Source organism: Meles meles, chromosome 6 (assembly GCF_922984935.1).
Source record: "Meles meles chromosome 6, mMelMel3.1 paternal haplotype, whole genome shotgun sequence".
Taxonomy (NCBI): domain Eukaryota; kingdom Metazoa; phylum Chordata; class Mammalia; order Carnivora; family Mustelidae; genus Meles; species Meles meles.
In genome coordinates this window covers 51,969,928-51,994,016 of record NC_060071.1, presented here as the reverse complement: position 1 = coordinate 51,994,016, position 24,089 = coordinate 51,969,928, and the positions used below count along the sequence as shown (strand labels likewise).

Here is a 24,089-nt window from a genome sequence, read left to right as displayed (position 1 = left end):
CCACCACCCACCCAGCTGTAGAACCTAGCCAGAGCCTGGACTTTGCTCTCCTCACCCCTGACACCCAAGGTACCACCATGGTACCCTCCATACAACTGAGGTCATCAACTTTCTCCTTGTGGCCGTGGCAGCTAGCAGTGCAGGACCGTCGCTAGAACAAACGCACGTCATGTGCTCCACCTGGGGGTCTCTGGTCCTGCCTCTTCTCATCTACCCCACACTAAAATGCAGATATGATGGTGCTACTTCCCTACCCTAGAACTCTTGGAACTGCTTCCGGTTGTTCCAGGACAGGGGCCCTCTTCATCTGAGCCACCTCCCGTTGCCCTTCCTCCTGCACTCTGCTGCTCTGGCTGAAATTTTCTTTCCTCCAAACAACAGCTTCTCTCTGGATGCTAAGCCTCCTGACTGGCTGTTCCATCTGCCTGGAAAACTTTGCTACACTCCCTGTGTTCCCTCCACTGCTGCTCAGACTTCATTGTCAGCTCAGAAGTCCAAAGTCACAACTGAGATGTTGGTCTTCCAGAAGCCTGGTCTGATCCCACCTGCTCCAAGTCTATATTCACACCTCAGTACTTTTCTCACCACACCCTTTACCAATGCCCCCTTCCCGCCATCAATGTAGGCCTTACTAGAGCTGGGTTTGTCATTCCTGTGGGCACAGTGAGCTGCTCACAGCAGGGAGTTAATACATCTTTGGAAGGGAGAGAGAGCAAGTGACTTCCAAAGCCACAAAGTTCAAGAGAATGACAAATCCATAATTAGAATCTGCATCAATCCACTCCAGGCCACCCCAACTTGGAAAGAATTTGGTGCTCCTCTCTGTCTTACCCTCTAATCCCGCCCATTATTTAATTCCTAGCGTCAAGTGCCATAGAGGTGTCATTTTATGAAGCGACATCTTCCATCGGAAAAAGGAAAGCGCGTAGCGCAGGGTGGGAGGACACAATCCTCCCCACCCCTGTCCCTGTCCTCAAGGACAAGGGAAATCCAGCCTTAGCATCTGGATCAAATGAGTCTTACCCCAGGTCCCTATGCCACCCCCCAACCCGCTCCACTAGAATCCGGGCCTCAGGCAGCCAAGGCCAAGCTTCCCGCCCGGACGATGACGTCCGGCCCAGCCCCCACAGGGCCACACCACACGCGTCGCGCGCGCAGGCCAGTGCCCGCTCCCCGCCGGGAACGCCACCACCATGCCGTCCCTTCAACCCCTGGCGGGGCGCGCTCAGCCTCCCCGGCTCCATCAGTCCCTCCCCGCGTCCCTCCCCTTTCTCCCCGCCAGCCCCGCCCCCGCACCGGCCCCGCCCCTAGCCCCGCCCCTGCCCGCGCCCCCGTCCGCCCGGGTCCGCCCCCTGCTCTGTGTCAGCGCTTGCCGCCGCCGACCCGCGGGTAGAGTGCTTCCGCAAGTCGGAAAGCTGGCCGAGACCCTGGCCGCCGGCGGGGCAGCCATGGAGGCAGCGGCGCGGAGGCGGCAGCATCCGGGGGCGGCGGGTGGCGCGGCCGCGCAGCCGGGCGTCTCCTTCCTGCAGGCCAGGTGGGCGCGCGGGGGAACTGGGAGCGAGGCCGCGGCTCCCACGTAACGCGGGGCGGGCGGCGGGGACCGGGTTGGAGAAGCCGGGGGTGGGCCGGGGACTGCCGCCGGAGTCCGATTGCTCTGCGCTGCACTCGCTGCGCCCTGGCGCCTGGGCCGCGTCTCCACAGCCCTTTCTCTTCCTGGGGACGCCCTGGGACCAGGCAGGCTCGGCAGCCCCCGCCTCCCGGGCCGGCTTGGGACAAGCCTCTGACATACTAGTCTAGGGGTCCAAGAAGTTCGGGGTGGGGAGGCGTGCCCCAGGTTCCCGGCGCACACTGCCCGCAATGCACCTGCACGCCCCCGGCCCCACCAAGCTCTTGGGGTCCCTCCAAGCGGAATAGGAGTTGGATTCTGGTGTCAGAGGGGGGGTCTCGCTTCTTATCCCAAGAATATGAGAATGGAAATTCAGGAGACAGTGAAGTGTGTGGAAGCTCCCTTCCCGAGAAAGAACGACTAAGGGCTTTTCTCACTTCCGCTGTTCCCTTCTCTCACTAAGGGGAAGAAGTTACAGGTTTATGCAGTTGACACCAGGAGGAGCAGAAGAAGCTCAGAAAGCACCTTTTAGGCTTTCCCTCCATTCAGCCTTCATTCTGTTGTACAGGCCAGAAAGCATCTTCGGTGTGCCCCGTGCTGTGGAGGCATGAAAGGGGTGGGCGACGCGAAACCAGAAGAGGCTGAGAGGTCATCTTGGAATGCTTCGTGGAGGAGGTGGCACTTGAGCTTAGTCTCCGAGTATTCAGTAGGGGAATCCGAAGAAGGGCTCATCCAGTGAGGGGAGGAGGTGGTGGAAAGTTACGGGAGAGTCAAGTGGTCAGTGGTTCTGGAGCTTTCTGGTGTACAATGGCCAGGGAAAGTGGACTGACTGGGAAGGGCCTTTCCTGGCAGCAGGGCTGGGACTAGAGTGAAGGCCTAGACTGCAAGTTTTAAGGAAATTTAAGGAGACTCTCACTCTCAGGTACCCTGTGCCTACTTAAATGTTAAGCCCTATGTGCCTCACTTGCCTCACCCTAGTTCCAGCCCTAAATGGTAGGTTAAAAATGCAGCCTTTTTCTGGTAAGCACAGGGGAGCCATGGAAGGTTTTTGAGCAGGAGTGTGCTCAGAGTCAATTTTGGGACATTTGTGGTATGATTTGGTATGAGGGGAGAAGTCTGAGAGACTTGGCTTTGGGGATAGCTCTTTCTCCTGCTACCGAGGGTCATCTCAGTTCAGGATCCTCTTCAAGTTGGGAGTCTTTGACTGCCCTGAATGGTGGTGGCCGATTTAGAACAATCTGGGGGTATCAGATATGATCCCACTTTATCTCCTATGTGGGGCTTCCATATGCAGTATCTGACTCAATCTTTTTCCTGTTTTGTATGTGAAAACATATACATATTTTGTATATGTGCAAAAATGTTTTGTGTTTGAGGCCCAGAGAGGTTACATCATTTGCTGGCAAGAACCAGGGTCTAAACCCAGGGCTTCTGTTCTGTTCCACTTGGGCTGCTGAGGAGTGGTGTTCCTCTTTCCTCCTGTAGGAGCTCACTACCAGCCAGGGTGTTTTGGGGATGGCACAAGGACTGATTCACTTCCAGGGTTTCCCCACCACCCTTGTAGCGTACCTGTAGGACCATTTTCAGTATCACTGTTGCTTAAGACAGTAGGTAGAGGGGCGCCTGGGTGGCTCAGTGGGTTAAGCCTTTGCCTTTGGCTCAGATCATGATCCCAGCGTCCTGGGATCGAGCCCCACATCGGGCTCTGTGCTCAGCGGGGTGCCTGCTTCCCCCCTCTCTCTCTGCCTGCCTCTCTGCCTACTTGTGATCTCTCTCTGTTAAATAAATAAATAAAATCTTTAAAAAAAAAAAAAAGACAGTAGGTAGAATCATCCTGTCCGTTTCCTAAGATGCTTGGACTTCCTCCGCTGCATCCATGCTTTGCTTACATGCCTCTAATGACACAGTGTTCGCTATCTTTCGAAGTAGCCCATTCCGGTTTCTGCCTGCTCTGTTGATAGTGTCTGTCTTGCTATCAAAGTAATACATGCTTATTGTTAAATAGCACAGAAGGGCTTATAGTAAAAGGCAGTAGTTCTCTGTTCTACCTTTCCCTGGCACCAGAGCTAACCACAGTAGCCTTTCTTAGCCGTTTCTACTAGAATTAAATTCATATTTTAAATACTATCAACAAATACTGTGTAACACTTTCCATGAACCAGAGCCCACTCTAAAGTTTTGCGTGTAATAATTCAATCACAACTCTTGAGATAGGATCGACTCTTACCACTCATTTTATAGATGGCAACATGGAGGCCCAAGAGAGGTTAAGGAACTTGCTCAAGATCTGATTGGTGGCAAAGCTAGGATGTGAACCTAGGTGGTCTCTGAAGTCCATATCCTTTTCTAAAAAAATTAACATATAGTGTATTATTTGCCCCAGGGGTACAGGTCTGTGAATCGCCAGGTTTATACTTCACAGCACTCACCATAGCACATACCCTCCCCATGTCCATCACCCAGCCACCCCATCCGTTACCCCCCTCCCCCGGCAACCCTCAGTTTGTTTCCTGAGATTAAGAGTCTCTTATGGTTTGTCTCCCTCCTGATCCCATCTTGTTTCATTTCTTCCTTCCCTACCCCCCACATCCCCCCCGCACTGCCTCTCAAATTCCTCATATCAGAGAGATCATATGATAATTGTCTTTCTCTGATTGACTTATTTCACTCAGCGTAATACCCTCTAGTTCCACCCATGTCATTGCAAATGATAAGATTTTGTTTCTTTTGATGACTGCATAGTATTCCATTGTATATATATACCACATCTTCTTTATCCATTCATCTGTTGATGGACATCTAGGTTCTTTCCATAGTTTGGCTATTGTGGACATTGCACTATAAACATTGGGGTGCACATGCCCTTTCGGATCCCTACATTTGTATCTTTGGGGTAAATACACAGTAGTGCAATTGCTGGATAGTAGGGTAGCTCTATTTTCAACTTTTTGGGGAACCTCCATGCTGTTTTCCAGAGTGGCTGCACCAGCTTGCATTCCCACCAACAGTGTAGGAGGGTTCCCCTTTCTCTGCATCCTCGCCAGCATCTGTCATTTCCTGACTTGTTAATTTTAGCCATTCTGACTGGTGTGAGGTGATATCTCACTGTGATTTTGATTTGTATTTCCTTGATGCCGAGTGATGTGGAGCACTTTTTCATGTGTCTCTTGGCCATCTGGATGTCTTCTTTGCAGAAATGTCTGCTCATGTCCTCTGCCCATTTTGATTGGATTATTTGTTCTTTGGGTGTCGAGTTTGATAAGTTCTTTATAGATTTTGGATACTAGCCCTTTATCTGATATGTCATTTGCAGATATTTTATCCCATTCTGTCAGTTGTCTTTTGGTTTTGTTGATTATTGCCTTTGCTGTTTGTAAAAGTTTTTCATTTTGATGAAGTCCCAGTACTTCATTTTTGCCCTTGCTTCCCTTTCCTTCAACAATGTTTCTAGGAAAAAGTTGCTGTGGCTGAGGTCGAAGAGGTTGCTGCCTGTGTTCTTCTCAAGGATTTTGATGGATTCCTTTCTCACATTGAGGTCTTCCATCCATTTTGAGTCTATTTTTGTATGTGATGTAAGGAAATGGTCCAATTTCAGTCTTCTGCATGTGGCTGTCCAATTTTCCCAACACTGTCTTTTTCCCATTGGTGAAGTCCATATTCTTAAACGCTATGCTTAACTGATATTTCTTGATTTATCATTTTTTTAAAAGATTTTATTTATTTATTTATTTGACACAGAGAGAGAGAGAGAGAGAGCGAGAGAGAGCGAGTGCACAAGCAGAGGGAGCAGCAGTGAGACAGGGAGAAGCAGCCTCCCCGCTAAGCAGGGAGCCTGATACAGAGTTTGATCCCAGGACCCCAGGATCATGACCTGAGCCAAAGGCAGACACTTAACCAACTGAGCCACTTAGGTGCCCCTTGATTTATCATTTGTAGCTTCTAAGATAATATTTGCTGATTTCCAGTTAGATTTGCCTCACTTCTACCTCCCTCATCTTCACAAGATGTTTCTTTTCATCTATTCTCAGTTTTTAAACTATTCTTAGTTCTTCTGTTAATCTTTGTAGCCTTAGGGAACATGCATACACCATTATTTCCTTTCTCAGGAAGTATGGGCGCTATCTCTTGATTCCTTTTTCAGAGGAGAGTAATAGTCCCCTATCCTAACATTTGACTTTCCCTACCCTTTCCTCTAACGCCTGTACTCTTTAGTTCTCCTCTCATGTTCTCAAGGTTAATGGTATTTACCTGCTGTTTTTAGGCATAGTTGTCTTCCATGTTTTGGGTGAGCATGGATTCTAAACTTTGAAAGTCAGTATACGGTGTTTTTAATCAGTCAAGCCATGTAAACATTCCCTATAAAGCCGAGGAATGTTTAACAGTGCCATATGCTGTCTTATATTGTTTTTTGTTTTTCCTGGGGTTTCTAATTGCCTTATCTTTTCCCCTCTTATTATTTGCCTTCATTTTCTCATTTTTTTGTTCAGGCTTTCCATCGTGTCAGGTATTTTACCATTCTTTACGTAAAACCAAAATTAATCCCTCTGTAGTTCCCATTTATGGGTCCCTGCTTGACTCCACCATGGCTGACTCCTTCCTTTTCTGCCAGACAATCCTGCAGATGCTGACTGCTTTGAATATTTCAGCTGTATGTTATGTATTCCCCACCTGTCATGGTATCGGGTCCCCCCATATGGTAGACTCGTAAAGCTGTGGAAGGGAGAGAAGGCCATCCTTGTCTTGAGTTACCTGCCATTCACTGGTGTTCTCGGCTGCAGTTTCTGATGACTGAGATCGAGAACTGGCACAGGCTGGGGGCCCAGTATGTGAAGTCTGTGGTCAGGAACTTGGGACAGGCTTGAGGTTGCTCATCCCCAGGACAAGGACTAGGGGAGAGGACGCCTTCACCCTTCGTAATCTGTCTCCTGTGGTCACAGTCCCAACAGAAGAAAACCAGTCAGATGCTAACCAGTCTTGATTTTCAAGTCGAGTGCCCTGTATTTGCCCTTTTTCTTCCTGACTGCTAAGCCAGGCTGGACTACTGACAGGGATCCCCATTAGCTGAGATGCCCCCTTGGGTAGAGGAGGAAACAGTTACTGACCCCCAGTATATGCTTGGTATCCACAGCTTCCAGAGACCCATATCTAAGTGCTTCCCCAGGCTTTCAAAATACTTTTCTCCTCTGTAGGAAACATCCTACTCCTTGTCCAGTTTGGAGGTTTCCAGAATAAAACACTGAGGGTTGTTATCCTCTTTCTCCTACCAAGTTCTTCAGGCCTAGAGGTTCTTACCATCGGCTTTTTTTTTTTTTTTTAAGATTTTATTTATTTAATTGACAGAGATCGCAAGTAGGCAGAGAGGCAGGCGGAGAGAGAGAGGAGAAAGCAGGCTCCCTGCTGAGCAGAGAGCCCAATGGGGGCTCGATCCCAGGACCCTGGGATCATGATCCGAGCCGAAGGCAGAGGCTTTAACCCACTGAGCCACCCAGGCGCCCTCACCTCTGCTTTTTGAGGCCTTGATTGACAGTCACTAAGGGGAAGGGCAGGTGGACCCTCTAAGACAGTCCCTCAGCTCAGACCCATCTCAGAGCAGTCCTACAGTGAGTTTCTACCTGCCCATTCTGAAGCCCAGCTAGTCCCCTCACTTCTCTTCCTCCCTGTTAATAAGCCCAGGCATTCACCTCCATGCAGCGCCTTCCTCCCTTCCGCCCCAGGCCTTACTGACCCTCTCTGTCTTGATCTCTTCATATGGCACATAGTTTATTATAATACAGAAGAGGAAACACAGTTCTTTTTTTTTTTAAATTTTATTTATTTATTTGACAGACAGAGCTCACAAGTAGGCAGAGAGGCAGGCAGAGAGAGGAGGAAGCAGGCCCCCCGCTGAGCAGAGAGCCAGATGTGGGGCTCGTTCCCAGGACCCTGAGATCATGACCTGAGCTGAAGGCAGAGGCCCAACCCAGTGAGCCACCCAGGTGCCCCGGAAACACAGTTCTTGAGTTCATGTAGGTTTGAACTTAAGCTGTTCAGGACCCCTGGGTTGCAAGTGACATAAAGCCAGTGTGAACTATAGCGACCTTAGCAAAAAGGAATGTGTTAGCTCTTGTGGCCAACCCGTTACGTGGGGGCTGCCCAGAACTCTCAGGGCTTTTCCTCTTCCTTTCCCCTGGTCTTCTCTGCAGGCTTCTTTGTTCTCGCCTGACTGTCCTTTGAGGCTGGTACCTTGGCCACAGGCAGCCCTGAACTTGCATCCTAAGCACCCCAGAAAGGAAGGCACTCCTTCCACCAACTCTAGTTGGTAAAGTCCTCCTGGGCTGGCTTAGGTCACCAGCACTCCCTGTGGCCAAGGAAACATCATCTCTTACTAGAAGCATGGAGTGGGAAATAGACTGACAAAAGGAGTAGTTGATTTAGAGCCTTTCTATGCGGGTGATTGAAGCTCTTAGCCCCTTAGTACCCTCATCTATCACACAAGAGGGGACCGACCTCCTGGTATTGCTGTGAGCATTCGGTGAGATGATGCAGGTGCTGCTGCTCTGAGCACAGCACACAGTACTCGGTGGGGGGGGGGGGGCACCAAGTAGAAGGGACAGGAAGGCTTAGTTGACCCAAGAAAGGCCCACCCCCACCCACCTCATCTTGCCTGCCATCAGAGGATGATAAGAACGCCCCCTCCCACTCCCCCCACACACCCCCTCCCCAGGAGCTTGCCCCTCTGCCTCTGGGCTGCTCTACCGGCCCCCTGTGGGCCATTCTTCAATTGGCTGAAAAGGATTACTGAAGCAACCGTAGCCCTGAGAAGAGGAAGACCTTCATGTCGCCTCTCAGCTAATATCTGCCGGCAAAAAGAATGAATGACTAGTCATTGAGATGGTTTAATTTTTTTTAATTTTTATTTTTTAAAAGATTTTGTTTATTTATTTGAGAGAGAGAGAGAGAGTACAAGCAGGGGGAGCAGCAGAGGGAGAGGGAGAAGCAGGCTCCCCACCAAGCAGGGAGCCCGATGTGGGACTCGATCCCAGGACCCTGGGAACATGACCTGAGTTGAAGGCAGATGTTCAGCTGAGTGAGCCACCCAGGTGCCCCCTTTATTTTCATTAAAAGATTTTATTTATTAATTTGACAGAGAGACACAGAGAGAGGGAACACAAGCAAGAGGAGTGGGAGAGGGAGAAGCAGGCTTCCCTCTGAGTGGGGAGCCCGATGTGGGGCTCAATCCCAGAACCCTGGGATCACGACCCAAGCCGAAGGCAGATGCCTAACACCTGAGCCACCCAGGCACCCCTTGAGATGGTCCTAAATCAGCCAGTAATCGCTAAGCATAAACCAGGAGCTGAGCTGAGAACTCTGGGTAACATGCGCCACTCACACAGCTCTGTTCTTGGCACAGAGAGAACAATAAAACTCACCCCTCAGTCATCTTAGGAAGTAGCAGGCTCCTTGTCGCTGGAGGCATGCAAGATGTGTCAGGACATTGTAAAGAGGATTTGGACTGTGATGAGGAGGTGGGTGAGTTGAGAGAACCTTAAACGTCGCTCATCTTCTTGAGGAGCTGGGTAAAAGCAAAACTCCAGGCCCGTGATGTCATGGCTAGACTGAGAGTTAGAGATGACGCACCCCTGTAGTGGGGCTGGTGGGGCTTTGGGAAAAGCTTCATCAGGGAAGCCTTCCTGGAGGAAGTGGCATGTGCACTGGCCTTTGAACTTTAGCTCCTCTGCGGAAAGCAGTTGGCTAACTGCTTTGCAGGAGGGACAGGCATCCAAAGACGTGTTGTCAGATGTCATTCCACTTCTCACCGTGTGTCTTGCATTAGCTTGTCCCCCGCTGGCTCGTTGCACCGTGGGTTAGTGAGAAGAGTAACACCAGCAGCCCTGTTCTTCCTCCTCATTCAGAAACAGAGGGAAAGGGCCCGTTGATCCCAGTCTGTGGTCTATAAGGCGGATCTTACTAGAGGGTTCTGACTGGTTCGGCTCAGGTCACGTACCCATCTGGTGGCCCAATCACTGTGGACGTGATGATGGCAGAGAGGTTCAAAGTATAGCTATGGAGCCTAATCATTTAGGCTTAAATATTTGCCTGTGTGAAATGGGGGTAATATTCCAACCTCCAAGGATTTCTGTGAGGATGAAAAGAGTTAAATGAGATAATGCATGCCATGTGCCAGCACTATAGTAAGTGTTCGATACAGGCTCACTGCTGTCATCCGTCATCATGATTCCCATTCTTCACCCACACTGCATCCTTTGACCCATTTCCTTTCCCAGTCATTCTTAGGTGAGAATGCCCCATACTGGTGTGGCAGTTTTCTGAATCACAGAGAAGCTAAGCTAACATCAGGGCAGCCAGAATCCATTCCCAGGACACGTTCCCCTTGGCCTCGGAGCCAGTGTTTCCAACAAAACTCTTCCTAGAAATTAATCCTCCTGCCCTCCAATCCCCATACCTCTCTGTGGCTCATCTCAGGGGGAAGATTCTCACGGGAGGAGAGAAGAGCTGACCCCTATTGTCTGGTTCCTTCCCAGGCACAGTGCCGTCAAGGCTGATGAAGCTGCTGGCACAGCTCCCTTCCACCTTGACCTCTGGTTCTACTTCACCCTGCAGAACTGGATTCTGGACTTTGGCCGCCCCATTGCCATGGTGAGTGGGAAGCCATGGACAGAGCCCCTCTCAGCAGTGAGGATACAGTATTAGCCAAGTGACCTTAGACAAGTCATTTTCCCTGTAGTAAACTGCAAGAATAGGCCCGGATGCTTACACCTCCTTTAGCTCTGTGACTGTGTCAGCAAGCGGGGGTCCTGGCGACCTGCATAGTCATATTGCGCCCTCACTCTCACAGGGGAACTGGTGGCTCTAAACAGGGATGCTGTGCACTCCCCACCCCAACGCCCTACACCCGGGTTTAACCAAATCACCAAGTCATACCATGGGGCGTGGGAAAGAAAGCAGAGCATCCCCACGGCCTTGGTATAATATCGTTTTTCTGGAGGTAAAGAGAATAGGCTGATCTTGCATGTTATGTGTGACTCTGAGCCTCAGGTAAGTCTTAGTGCTGTCTCATGCCACCATCCCCTTCCCTCCAGGATACTCCATGCATCAGTGGACAGTGGTGGCCTCCAGAGAGATTAATACTGGAAGAGCACCCAAGCCCCTGGCTTGTAATAAGGATATACGTAGATAGATAAACAGGTTACAGAATGTGAACGAATTGAGTGAGACACCACCATGAACCAAGCTGTTAATTTGTGTGTACGTGTGTTGACAATAACCATATCCAACCCTGGAACAGACATCTTGCACCGGCTAGTGATAAGCAAATTAGCAAAGCCCTTTTGGAAAGCAGTTTGTCAAGATGACACCTAGGCACCTAGAACAGTGCCTAGCATAAGTGCTTCCTGAATTTTTATTTTTATTATTTCTTTTAAGATTTATTTATTTTAGAGAGAGAGTGCACTGGTGTGCACGCATGAGTGGGGGAGGGGCAGAGGGAAAAAGAGAATCTTTTTTTTTTTAAGTTAACATATAGTGTATTATTTGTTTCAGGGGTATAGGTCTGTGATTTATCAGTCTTACACAATTCACAGCACTCACCACAACACATACCCTCCCCGTCCATCACCCAGCCACCCCATCCTTCCCCCACTGCTCCCCCCAGCAACCCTCAGTTTGTTTCCTGAGATTAAGAGTCTCTTATGGTTTGTCTCCCTCCCCAGTCCCACCTTGTTTTATTTTTCCCTCCCTTCCCCTATGATTCTCTGTCTTGTTTCTCAAATTCCTCATATCATTGAGATCCTGTGATAATGTCTTTCTCTGACTGACTAATTTCACTCAGCATAATACCATCTAGTTCCATCTATGTTGTCGCAAATGGCAAGATTTCATTTCTTTTGGTGGCTGCATAGTATTCCATTGTGTATATATACCACATCTTCTTTATCCCTTCATCTGTTGATGAATATCATAGTTTGGCTATTGTGGATGTTGCTGCTATAAACATTTGGGTGCACGTGCCCCTTTGGGTCACTACATTTGTATCTTTAGGGTTAATACCCAGTAGTGCGATTGCTGGGCCGTAGGGTAGCTCTATTTTCAACTTTTTAGGAACCTCCATGCTGTTTTCCAGAGTGGCTGCACCAGCTTGCATTCCCACCAACAGTGTAAGAGGGTTCCCCTTTGGGAGAGAGAGAATCTTAAGTAGACTCCTTGCTGAGTATGGAGCCTGATGCAGAGCCGATCTGAGGAGCCCAAGATCATGACCAGAGCTGAAATCAAGAGTCAGACTCTCAACCGACTGAGCCACGCAGGCATCCCTCAATGCACTTTTACTGAAGGAACGACGATCGTGATAATAATAATGGGAAAGTAGAAACAGCGGTTAACGTACACTGAGTGTTCACTCTGTTCTAAACTCTGTATGTGTTTAAACTTACTGAATCCTCAGCTCAGCCCTCTTACTAATCTCAATTTTATAGATGGGAAGACTCAGGATAGAGAGGGCAAGTCACTGGCTCACTGGCTCAGGGTCACCCAAGTAGCACATGGAAGAGCCAGCATCAGCACGTAGGTATCCAGCCCCAGAGCCTACCCCCTTCCTGTCATGGGTATACCCAGAACCCTGAGATGTTCATCCCTCCTGACCCAGTAAGACCCCTTCCAAGAATCTGCCCTGAAGGGGTAATCAGCAAGAAGACAATAGCCTCTGTACTGCAGTGTTGCTTACCGTGGACGTGACTTCAGTGTCCGGCGGTAGGGACTGAGTAGAACAACTTTCGGTATCTGGTATAAAAAACGTTATCTGGCCATGACGTAGGAATCCTAGGTGCCCTAGAGCATCCCTAAGTGCCCCAGAGCAGCCAACGACCCAGGTTGCTCTAGGAGAGGAGAGGTGTGGCAGTGGTGTGCATACCACCTGACTGCAGGTCAGTGACAGTCTCAACACCTGGTACACATGGGTCAGAGACTGGAAGGGGTTTATGGAAAGCTCTTCTGGGGCGCCTGGTTGCTCAGTCCGTTAGGCAGCTGACTCTTGATTTTGGCTCAGGAGAAGATCTCGGGGTCCTGGGATCGAGCCCGCATCAGGCTGTACACTCAGCTCAGAGTCTGCTTGGGATTCTCTCCCTCCCCCGGCTCATTCTTGCGTGCGCTGTCTCTCTCTCTCTATCTCTCAAATAAATAAATATTTAGAAAAAAATTTTTAAAAAGCCATTCTGGCTGCACTGTAGGTTTGGGGTGGATGCTGTTTCTCCTTCCTGCAGACTCTGTAAGGCTTATATGCTGTTTAAGTGTGGGAGAAAGTGGGGCGCCTGGGTGGCTCAGTGGGTTAAGCCTCTGCCTTCAGCTCAGGTCATGATCTCAGGGTCCTGGGATCGAGCCCCGCATCGGGTTCTCTGCTCAGCGGGGAGCCTGCTTCCCCCTCTCTCTCTGCCTGCCTCTCTGCCTACTTGTGATCTCTGTCTGTGAAATAAATAAATAAAATCTTTAAAAAAAAAAAAAAGTGTGGGAGAAAGAAAAGAAACAGAGCCAGGAGTCAGGGTATCTGGTTACCTCTGTGGGTGATTTTAGGCAACTCACTGTCTGCTGGCCTTCGGTTCTCTCATCTGTAAGGAGGCTGGTTGGCCTGGCTGCTCCCAGCCCTGTTCCGGCATGAAATCCCACGGACGGGGGCCAAAGGAGCTGGCCATCACAGTGATGCTATGGAGAGGGGAAAATGAGGCCTGGAGCAGGCTCATGGCTGTCCCCTGCTCTCGCTCCTTAGGACTCAGCCACAGCTGGCCATGGTGGTCTCCTGCAGGGCGAATCCCTTCCGCAGCCTGCCCAGCAACCTCAGTGGGCTTGTTAGGAGAGTACACATTTGAGAAGCCCATATATACACTGGAGCTTTTGAAATGTCGGCACGACATTCCCGAATCTGTAATAACGAAAACCGAACCCGTGCAAGTTATAAAAGTAGTGTGTAGCGGTTGTAACAAGTCAGTAATGCCTGGGTGTACGCAGAGGTGTGAGAGTCTCCCTTCCCAGGCCCGCCCCTGACGGTTTGGCGCATAGGCACCCGCCCCTTTCTCCATATTCTTTTTCCTTTTCTAACAGAAATGAGATCTTACTTTCTGCCTTGCTCTACAACTTGCTAGCTTTAGCTTAGAATACACCATGGCTGCCTTCCCATGTCGGTAGCTATCAGGTGTCATTTCTGATCATGGCTACCGCACCTGCTGTAGCAAAGATGCCCTGTGATGTATTGAGCTTGTCCTCGTTAGTTGAAGAGTCAGCCTGTCCCTAGTATTTTGCTATCACAAAGAGTATTTCAGCCATCGTATGTATCTTTTTTAAAGAAATTTAAGTATAATCGACATACCGTGTTTCATTAGTTTCAGGTGTGCGATGTAGTGACCCGACAGTTCTGCACATCATGCCGCACTCGCCACACTAAGTGTGGGCACCGTGCTGCACCGTCCCAGCACCTACTGACTGTTCCTCATGCCGTACTTTCCAGCCCCGTGGCTTATGTATTTGATAACTGGAAGTTTGTGCCTCCTAGTCTCCTCCACCTGTTTTGCCCATCCCCCAACGTCCTCCCCTCTGGCAATCACCAGTTTGTTCTCTGTATTTATGATTCTGTTTCTGTGTTTGTTCACTGAAATTTGTGGTTTTTTTCATACCACGTATAAGTGAAATCACATGGCATTTTTCTTTCTCTGACTTATTTCACTTAGCATAATATCCTCTAGGTCCGTCCATATTGTTGCAAATGGGAAGATTCTTTTCATGGCTGAGTAATGTGTTGGCAAGGATGGGATGAAAAGGGAACCGTCATGTGTTGTTGGTAGGAATGCAAATTGGTGCAGCCACTGGGGAAAACGGTATGGAGTTTCCTAAAAAAAAATTAAAAATAGAAATACCATACAATCCAGTAATTCCATTACTGGGTATTTACCCAAAGAAAATGAAAACCCCAATTCGAAAAGGTATGTACCCCGCTATTTACAATAGCCCAATGATGGAAGCACCCTAAATGTCCCTCAATAAATGGATGGATAAAGAAGATGCGGTGTATGTATCCAACATATCTACCTTGATATAGTTGAAGATACAGAGATAAACACCGAGTAAGAAAGAAAGAGAGGAACAGACCCTGTGTCCTGGGAGTTTTATATGTGCAGGTTAGTTTTTTTTTTTTTTTTTTTTTAATTTATTTATTTGACAGACAGAGATCACAAGCAGGCAGAGAGGCAGGCAGAGAGAATGGAGGAAGCAGGCTCCCCGCCGAGCAGAGAGCCCGACGCGGGGCTCGATCCCAGGACTCTGGGACCATGACCTGAGCCGAAGGCAGAGGCCCTAACGCACCGAGCCACCCAGGTGCCCCTGTGCGGGTTAGTTTTAACAAGCATGGCATTTTTTTTTAAGGTTTTTTTTTTTTTTTTATTTGACAGAGATCATAAGTAGGCAGAGAGGCAGACAGAGAGAGAGGAAGGGAAGCAGGCTCCCCGCTGGGCAGAGAGCCCAATGTAGGGCTCGACCCTAGGACCCTGGGATCATGACCTGAGCAGAAGGCAGAGGCTTTAACCCACTGAGCCACCCAGGCACCCAGTATGGCATTTCTGAGTTAAAAGAGATAAACATTTATAATTTGGATTGAAACTTGTAGTCATTGCCTGTGTTCTCAATGAACAGATCCTGGAAGTATAGTTTTGGGGGTCATAACGTGTTTTGTCTTTGCACGGGGGTTTTCACACTGACCCTGACAAGGCCAGGACTCACTGGGGCAGACCAGTAAGAGAGGGCTTCCCAGGCAGAGGAACTGCCCCTGGCCTGCCTCCTATCTCAGGGAAGGTAAGAAAGAAAGAACTGAAGCTACTTTGTAGGACTCACTTACGTTCTCCTTGTTTCCTAATGTACGTTTTTGACCTGATTTGGAAGCAGTCCGCCTGCAGTCCATCTGCTCAGTGCACACAGCATGGGGCCTCGTGGTCAGGAGACCTTATCATCATAGGACCTGAACTGTCAGACCCCTAAGGGCCCAAAGAGACCACCTAGGTCACATCTCTTATGTTGTAGAGGGGGAAACCAAGGCCTGTAAAAGAGAAGGACTTGCCAGGGGTCACCATGAAGTCCCAAATCAGCCTCCAGCTCCCAGACCAGTACCCAGGGACATTTATTTCGTACCCATTGGGGGCGGGGCCCCGAGTCAGGCCCTGGATTTGCACCTACTAGTGTGCTTGGGGACAGGTCCATTTACCTTCTTTGGGACTCAGTTTCTCTGTCTGGGTACCCCAGGGCTGCCCAGAGGATCCCCATAGGTCACAAAAAGACTTAAGTGTTTGTGGAGGAGGTGGGGGCTGACTCCCTGAGGGCCTTGGGTGAGGGCTCTGCCTGGGTGAACACCATTCCTCCCTTTGCTCCCCAGCTGGTATTCCCTCTCGAATGGTTTCCACTCAACAAGCCCAGCGTGGGGGACTACTTCCACATGGCCTACAACATTATCACGCCCTTCCTCCTGCTCAAGGTACAGTCCCCGGCTCCCTGCCCTCCCTTCCCGCCCTCATTCCTTCCTCCTTCTCTGGCAGGAAGCTGGTGCCAAGCCCTGGGAGTCATGGAAGCAGATATGGAAGCAGGCCTACCCTGCCCGAGCTTGGGGGGTGAAGGCTGTGATCAAGGGACACACCAAAGGCCTGACCAGGAGGGATGGAGAAGCCCTCCCCAAGGAGGGGTGTTTGATTTGGGCTTCAGCTTTGTGTGCCAGGGGATGATGTAGGAGAGGTGGTCAAGCAAAAGGACTTGAAGACAGGGTCATGCTGTGAAACTACATTTGGGGAGGCTGAGGCAGAGGGAATGAGTGGGTTGGTTGTCTGGGGAGAAGTCGGGAAGGCAGGTAGGGTCCACCTGGGGATCCGGGACTTAGAGATGATCCTGGGAGCACAGAGCCAGCCCGGGCTGCTGGCTTTGCAGGTCCAGATAAGGGCGCTTAAAATAACTATCACCACATACCATCCCCATCATTTTGTTTCTAGATGTGTCTTATCACCAAAAGTAAGAAGGGTATAAAATTAGAATTCAGAGGAGTCTTAAGTTAAAGTTTCCTTTCTAAAGCATCCTCCCCACCCCACCCCACTTCCCTGACATTTTCTTGGTGTTTACCATGGACCAGTGGCTCCGAAATGAGAGGGTCCTGCAGCGCTGAACCAGCCCAGCCATCCCGAGGCCCAGCTGGGAGTGGGGAGAGGGCCAGGCCTGGGTGCCTGTGTCGAAGGCCTGGCTGTCACTGCCAGCACAGGGTCAGTGTGCGACCTTGGGCAATCAGTTCATCCCTCTGCAGCTGGGGGTGCTCTCTGAGGAATGGGGGTGCTGGTTCCCAACTCGTGCTGGCTTCAGGGGGATCCTAGGAGACTGTGGAGGCTGGCTCAGCCTGCTGCAGGGACCCAGTTTCGGAGTGACTCTTCAGTGGTGGCATCCGACCAACCCCAGGCATGCGGGAGGGACAAGGGGCTGTCTCCTGTTGTGGTGGAGGCTGAGTCACGCTTTCCGGCGCCCCTCTGACCCCAGCTCATGGAGCGGTCCCCTCGCACGCTGCCACGCGCCATGATCTACCTCAGCATCATCACCTTCGTCATGGGCGCCAGCATCCACCTGGTGGGCGACTCGGTGAACCACCGCTTGCTCTTCAGCGGCTACCAGCACCACCTGTCCGTCCGGGAGAATCCCATCATCAGGAATCTCAAGCCAGAGACGCTGGTGAGCCGCACCCCCCCCCCCCCAACCCCGCATGTAAAGCCTTGTTGGCAGTCTGACCCAGAGGCCAGAGAGCTGGCCCCCAGCGTCACTGCACCTGAGCCACTAAGCGTTCTGCTAGGGGAGGGCACTGTACCCGCTGAGCTACGATGCCTCTGACACTATAGGAAGGGGCCCCGACTGGCTGCGATCCGGGCGCCCTGCAGTAGAGGGCGAGACTGAGGGTGGGGAATGAGGGCTGCTGGGGGAAGGGCCGGGCCCCGGGAAGGGTGGGCCCCGTGGGCCCCAGCACCCGCCCTGACTCACCTGCTGCTCTCACCTGCCATGCCCACCGCCCTCAGATCGACTCCTTCGAGCTGCTCTACTACTACGACGAGTACCTGGGCCACTCCATGTGGTGAGTGTCGGGGCCAGAAAGGCAGCGCCAGCCGGTCTGTCTCCCCAGGGGCCCGGGTCCGGCCCCAGAGGACACTGCACGAGCCTCTGGGTGCGGGGTGCCAGGCCCTCCCCGTCCCAGTGCGGCAGTGCCCGCGGCGGCCACTAGAGGGCAGCAAGCGGCTGTCCCTCCCGGGCCCTGCCGGAGCCTGCGGGGGAGGGGCGCGGCGCAGGCTACGTCCCACCCCTCTCGCTGCCGTGGGGTGCGGGTGGGCACCGAGGGGGGACCCGCACCGGGTCAGGACGCGGTCTTTGGGAGTGAGGTCGGGATGAAGCCGAGGAGGGCCAACTGGACTGATGGGGGGAGGGGCTGTCTGCCTTGCTTCTGAAACTCCTGGGAGGGGCCCCCTTCACCCCAAAGGCGGCGGAAACCTCCCAGCTGTGCGCAGCCGCGGGAGAGCCAGGGCCCCAGCCGCTGTCAGCTGTCTGTTCTGCCCCACACCTTACAGGAGGAACTGGGGCCAGTGAGAGGGTTTGGGGGGGTGTGGGGGAGCAGCCAGTGCACCCCGTAGCCTCACCCCTGAGTGAGGTGGCTGGCTCCTGTCATACCAGGCCTACAGTCGTGTTTCCAGGATCCATTTTTTAATTTTTTATTTTTTTTAAGAATTTAGTTATTTGACAGAGACAGTGAGAGAGGGAACAGAACCAGGGGGAGTGGGAGAGGGAGAAGCAGGCTTCCCGCTGAGCAGAGAGCCCAATGCAGGGCTTGATCCCAGGATCCTGGGATCATGACCTGAGCCAAAGGCAGATGCTCAACTGACTGAGCCCCCAGGAGGCCCTCCGGGATCCACTTAAAACAGGCAAAGTTGGTCCTCTTGGCAGTGAGTCCAGGGACCCTGGACAGGCCTTTGCCCAGAGATGTTTGGGAAGGGAAGAGGGGGTGGGCTGGGAGCAAATGGGGGCTGTGGGAGGGGGACACAAGGTAGCTGAGAGAAGGGGGTGTGGGAGAGGCATCCTGTGTGGAGAGGAGAGGCTGGTACTTTTGGGTAAGATGCTGTGTGTGGGGAAGGGGTGAGGCTCTGGTTGCTATGGGTGAGGGGACTTCACAGAGCCCTTTGGAGGACCCGAGCAGGTATGGTTCTCTCTCTCTTTTTTTTTTTTTAACCTGGACCTGGAGGCTCTCCCTCCTCAGCCCTGCTGAGTATACCTCTTCTGGGTGTGCGGAGTGCCAGCATGAGACAGAGGCACCCCCTACACACACACCCACGTGGAGTGAGGTGTTCAGGGCCGTGGAGGGGGGGGGGGTCCTCCCCACACCATGGCCTGTGAGCCTCTGATTTGCATATGCCAGGGAGCAGGCCTCATCTTCCTGCCTCCTTCCTGCACACCTGCCCCCAGGGCCCCCAGCACTGTGAAGTCTGGTGGGGATGAGTGCCCAGACCTAAACCAGGCGTTTGGTAAACTATGATGCGGCCTGCATGGCATGGTGCAAGGACAGGTGGGGACAAGGGCTGGGTGGAGGGGCGACGGGGCAGCTGGGCAGGCCTCTGAGGTCCCAGCCTCCCTGTTGCAGGTACATCCCCTTCTTCCTCATCCTCTTCATGTACTTCAGTGGTTGTTTCACTCCCACCAAAGCCGAGAGTTCAATGCCAGGGGTGGCCCTGCTCCTGGTGATGCCCAGTGGCCTGTACTATTGGTGAGTGGACCTTGGACCTGGGGGGGGCACTCAGGGAGCCGGGTGGTAAAAAAGTGCTCTTGACCACAGTCCCGCTCTGGGCTCCTGCTTCAGCCTGGGTTTAGTGGGGGTGGTGACAGTGCTTTGTGGTAGGCTCTCTGTCCCCAGGAAGCCAGGCCTGAGTGCTCCTCTCCATTCTCACGTTCCTCTGCCCTACCTCCCGGAACCCCAGTGCCACTGTGCGGCCCAGTCGAGCCCACTTGTAATATTGAGCCCATCTAGTCCTGTGGGCCTGTTTCCTCCTTTGTGACATTGGGACAGCCCCTGCTTGTCTCCCTCTCAGGAGATGGTGAGGATCTAGGAGGAGGAAAAGAGGCTTCATAAACTATAAAGCACTCTGAAGGTGACAAGGACAGATAAGGGGGAAGCTTCTTGCCTGGTTTCTTAAAGATCTTATTTATTTATTTGACAGAGATCAGAAGCAGGCAGAGAGAGAGAGGAGGAAGCAGGCTCCCTGCTGAGCAGAGAGACCAATATGGGGTCGATCCCAGGACCCTGGGATCATGACCCGAGCCCAAGACAGAGGTTTAACCCACTGAGCCACACAGGCGTCTCTGGTTTCTTTGTGCCTTTCAGAGCTCTTCTCCCTTTCAGAGGACTCAGCCTCAGACAGGCCCTACGTCTCTGTCACTTTTGCCCTGGGGACAGGCTTTCCCTGAGCATTGGTGGGGGTCATAGGAAGGACTGGATCCTTCTCTGATGGGAAGCTTGCCTTAGAATGAAAAGGGCCTTCTTTCCTAGGGCCAGTTTCCTAGATCCCCTCCTGGGTCTGTCCGGGACTGGGTGGAGAGGGTCGACCAGAACCAATCTGTATGCCGCTGAGGACAGGATGAAAAAGAAGGGAGTGGCAACCACAGCAGAAGGAAAGTGGTTCGACACACACAGCATGTTAGTGCTGAGACAACCACAGTAGGAACAGCAACCATTTATTGAACAACGTGCTTTTCCAAGTGAGAGGCGTACACAGCTCTTGTCAGTGTCTTATGTCTCCAGAGATAGGGGCATTTATTCCCCCCTTCTAAGTAAGAACACAGAGGCTCCAGGATGTCATGCAAATTCCCCAACGTCCCACATCCACTGAGTTGCAGAGCTGTCATTCCTTGAACCGAATGGGTCAGCATCGTGTTTCTCTCTAGAGGCAGGGGCATGGACCAGACAACCTCTTAGAAGCCCTCCAACAAATGTGACTCGATTCCTGGCCATGTGCTAGGTACTGCCTTAGGAGCTACAGAGAACCCTGGGAGACCTGAGACTGTCCCAGCCGCCAAGGAGACAGTAATGACAGCCTCTGTGAATTGCAGCTGTATTCCCAATCTCAGATGCCTATAGGAACCAAGCCAGTAACAGAAAGGCATCAAGGAGGCATCCAGTAAGGCAATAGGGAATGGTGGAGACTGTGGCAAAGAGAACCATTCTCTTTCTATAGGGGACAGCTGCTTTCTCCTCTAATCAGTTGTTGTCGAGTGGGAATAGAGGCCTGATGTGACCAAAGAAACCAGAAATCCACATTTTCTGCTGTTATGTACATGTTGGTAACAAACTCAACTTTTTAAAAAATAGCCACTGTACAAGCCAAATTAATATGCAGCCTATGGGCTGTGGCTCCAAGTAGTATACTTCTCTCCACCTCGCCTGAGATGAGCTGCTCTGCCTGAGCAGGGGGCATCCTGGAATGTGGGTACAGGGAGGGAGGCTGGGCAGAGAGAGCACCGGCCTCACCTCCCCCACTGGCCTCTTCAGGTACCTGGTCACCGAGGGCCAGATCTTCATCCTCTTCATCTTCACCTTCTTCGCCATGCTGGCCCTCGTCCTACACCAGAAGCGCAAGTGCCTCTTCCTGGACAGCAACGGCCTCTTCCTCTTCCATTCCTTCGCCCTCACCCTCCTGCTTGTGGCCCTGTGGGTCGCCTGGCTGTGGAATGACCCTGTACTCAGGAAGAAGTACCCGGGTGTCATCTATGTCCCTGAGCCCTGGGCCTTCTACACCCTCCATGTCAGCAGCCGACGCTGAGTCCCCAGCACCAGCCACTCACCAGTGCTCTGCCTGGCGGGCGATGGGCCAGAGAGCATCTGAGCAGGGAGTGTATGTGTGCGTGTGTGCGTGTGAGCGTGTGAGCGCCTACGTGTGTATCCGCCCGTGTGTATGCAGTTGTAGCACAGGTAGGGATACGTGTTGTGCACATGGATGGGATGTGTGTGTTGTGTGTGTGTAACTGGTAACTGAGAACATTGGTAAGGATACACGTGCACAAGGACAGGTTGTGTGTGTGTGTGCACGCACACGTGCACACACATATGTACAGAGTGCCTCATTGTAATATGCAATTGTCTGGATCAAGTTTCTCTTTGGTTTGGATCTTTTCAGGCTGGGCTATAGTTTGAAGCCGTGTGTCCAGGCCGAGGTCTGGGCCTCGCCTTCTCGTGCATCTGACCGGAGTGGGGCACTCTCACTTACTGCTCAGGGCTGGTGTCTTCCTGGGGAGGCTTCTGGTAGCCATGCTGGGTAGGCCCAGTGGGTGGGGCAGCAGCCATGAGGGGACTGGGCTTGTCTTCTGCAACCAGGCTCACCCCTCAGACCTGCCCTGACCCTGGAGGCCGGATTACAAAGGTTAAGTTAACTTCCTGCATATTGTTGAGCAAAGCACATCCCTCCTCTGGGCCTCCTTTGCACTAGCTGGGACCAGGGCCCAAAGTGTGTCTGTGGGCTGGTTGTTGGGGCAGCCTTGGGATGGACAGATCGTTCTCTCTTGTCACTGCCCTCTGCTACTCCGGGAAGGGTATGTGCACTGCAGATCCTCACCCAAACTAACGTCAGGTGGAGTGCTGCACCGCCCCGACCCTGGAGAGCCAGAGGCCAGCCCACTCCCCTGAGCACCGTTTCCCTCTGCCAGAAGTTGTCTCCCTGCTCCCCACCGGAACTGTGGCACCCTTGGCACCCTGACCAGGAGGTCTGAGCTGCAGCTGAACGCTGCATTCTCAAACACTTGCAGTGTGCCCTGAACCCCATTATAGGGCCAGGGGCCTTCGGAGGATGTTGGGAGGGGGATCTGGAGGCTCTCCCCCATAGACCTTGTCTCAGCCTGAATCTCATGCCTTCTGCTCGCAGCCTTGCTTCCAGAAAAAGGAAACTTCATTCCCAGTAGGGAATAAAGGGCCCACCTTCCCCTGGGCCTTGGGGCCAGGTCTGCCCACACAGCTGCCGGCACCAGTCTTATTTTCCAGCCAGCGCTGGCTCGGTGAGCTTGTGGATCTCAGGGGGCCTCCTGCCTTGCCTTCCCCAGGCCCTGCCTCCTCTCCTGCGTTCTCAGGGAGCCTCGTGCCTCAAATGCTCCTTTCATGTTGGGGTCCCTTAGGAGCTCCCTTAGAGGTCCCCAGCCCCGGGTCCCACAGACAGACAGAGGTGTGAATAAAGACCAGTGTGGAGCCCAACCTGGCTGGTGGCTGCTGCTTGCTTTGCGTGTGAATTTGGGCAGCAGGAGGGAGTTCCCTGGGGCAGGGGAGAAAGTGGCTGGTGCGAGGCCTGTCAGTGGCCGAGAGCAGGCGCCACCACTGCCCACTGGCCATCCGTGCCACTCCGTGGGATGCTGGGGGTGGGGGACAAGAAGGGCTTCTCTCAGTCAGTCCCAGCTCTCTTCAGAGGAGTCTGGGGCATATGGGGAATGGGGAGCCAGAAGAGAGCCTCTCCAGGCCTACCTCTCAGACATGGCCCCTAGGCCTCCCAGCTGGACTGTCAGCCCATTCCAGAGGCTGCAACAGAGAAAGGTGCCCTTTGGGGGGAGGTGGGGAGTCGGTTTTGTTGGAGGTAGGCCCTGAGCCTTGGGCAAGTTGCTTACTCTCTCGGCATCTCAGACTCACCACCCAGCTCCCTGGACTTAGCAGGGGTTCCTGTTAGCAGACAGAGCAGGAAGGGCCATGCTGGACAGGAGACGTTTGATGCTCGCATCGTCGGAGGCTGTGTGCCCCCACCGGCCCAGCAACCTCGCCGGATCCCTTCCTTGCCTCGAGGACACTTCCCCTTCCACCCGCGTCTCTGGCCATTCTCGACAGCAAGACTTGCTGGGTGTCTTACGAGCAGGCACAGGCCTGGTCATGAGGGGCCTGAAGCTCATACAACTTGCAGGGAGGGCAGTCCTTGATAAGAAAACAGAAAAAAAAAAGAATAAAAAATTAGGTATGAGGGGCACCTGGGGGCGCTCCGTCAGTTAAGTGCCTAACTCTTGGTTCTGGCTCAGGTCACGAGCTCAGGGTCATGAAGCGGAGCCCCACATTGGGCTCTGCAGCTAGCTTAGCTGAGCGTCTGCTTCAGGGTCTCCCTGCCCCTCCCCCCACCCCAGGGCATGCTTGCTGTCTCTCCGTCTCTCTCTAAAATAAACCGTAAAAAAAATAGGTATGAAAGTGAATGTTTAGAATGATTTCGTGTCCCCCTTGACTGGGATCTCTTTGGGCAGTTTGCTGGAAACATTTCCCTAGGAATACTTCTTAATTGCAACCTGGCTTCACTCCACCTCGCTGACTGGAGGCCAGTGGTTCTCAAAGTGTGGCCCTGACTGGCAGCATCAGGATGGCAGAAGAAAATACAAATTCTTGTCCCATTTTTTTTTTTAAAGATTTTTTATTTATTTATTTGACAGAGAGAGATCATAAGTAGGCAGA

General features: G+C 52.2%; 1 protein-coding gene across 3 annotated transcripts; it reads left to right on the top strand.

The window, feature by feature from the left end:
• Positions 1-1,374: 1,374 nt before the first annotated feature.
• On the top strand, positions 1,375-23,945 carry CLN6 (CLN6 transmembrane ER protein). Of its 3 annotated transcripts, none has more exons than XM_046010172.1 (7): positions 1,375-1,534; positions 10,129-10,243; positions 16,005-16,103; positions 17,141-17,329; positions 17,668-17,723; positions 19,314-19,397; positions 21,177-23,945. In XM_046010172.1, exons 1-7 carry the CDS (start codon positions 1,449-1,451, stop codon positions 21,445-21,447), a joined length of 900 nt encoding a protein of 299 aa, XP_045866128.1. In that variant the 5' UTR covers positions 1,375-1,448; the 3' UTR covers positions 21,448-23,945. The 3 variants fall into 3 exon arrangements, with proteins under 3 accessions (XP_045866128.1, XP_045866127.1, XP_045866129.1); XM_046010171.1 differs by having other exon boundaries at positions 19,275-19,397; positions 21,177-23,944; XM_046010173.1 differs by lacking the exon at positions 16,005-16,103 and having other exon boundaries at positions 19,275-19,397.
• Positions 23,946-24,089: the final 144 nt, after the last annotated feature.

Bases quoted from the DNA above. Each gene is read 5' to 3' on its own strand.
- CLN6 (XM_046010171.1), top strand. From the start codon at position 1,449: ATGGAGGCAGCGGCGCGGAGGCGGCAGCATCCGGGGGCGGCGGGTGGC. The intron at 1,535-10,128 runs GTGGGCGCGCGG...GTTCCTTCCCAG, and splicing joins GTCTCCTTCCTGCAGGCCAG to GCACAGTGCCGTCAAGGCTG. The intron at 16,104-17,140 runs GTACAGTCCCCG...CTCTGACCCCAG, and splicing joins CGCCCTTCCTCCTGCTCAAG to CTCATGGAGCGGTCCCCTCG.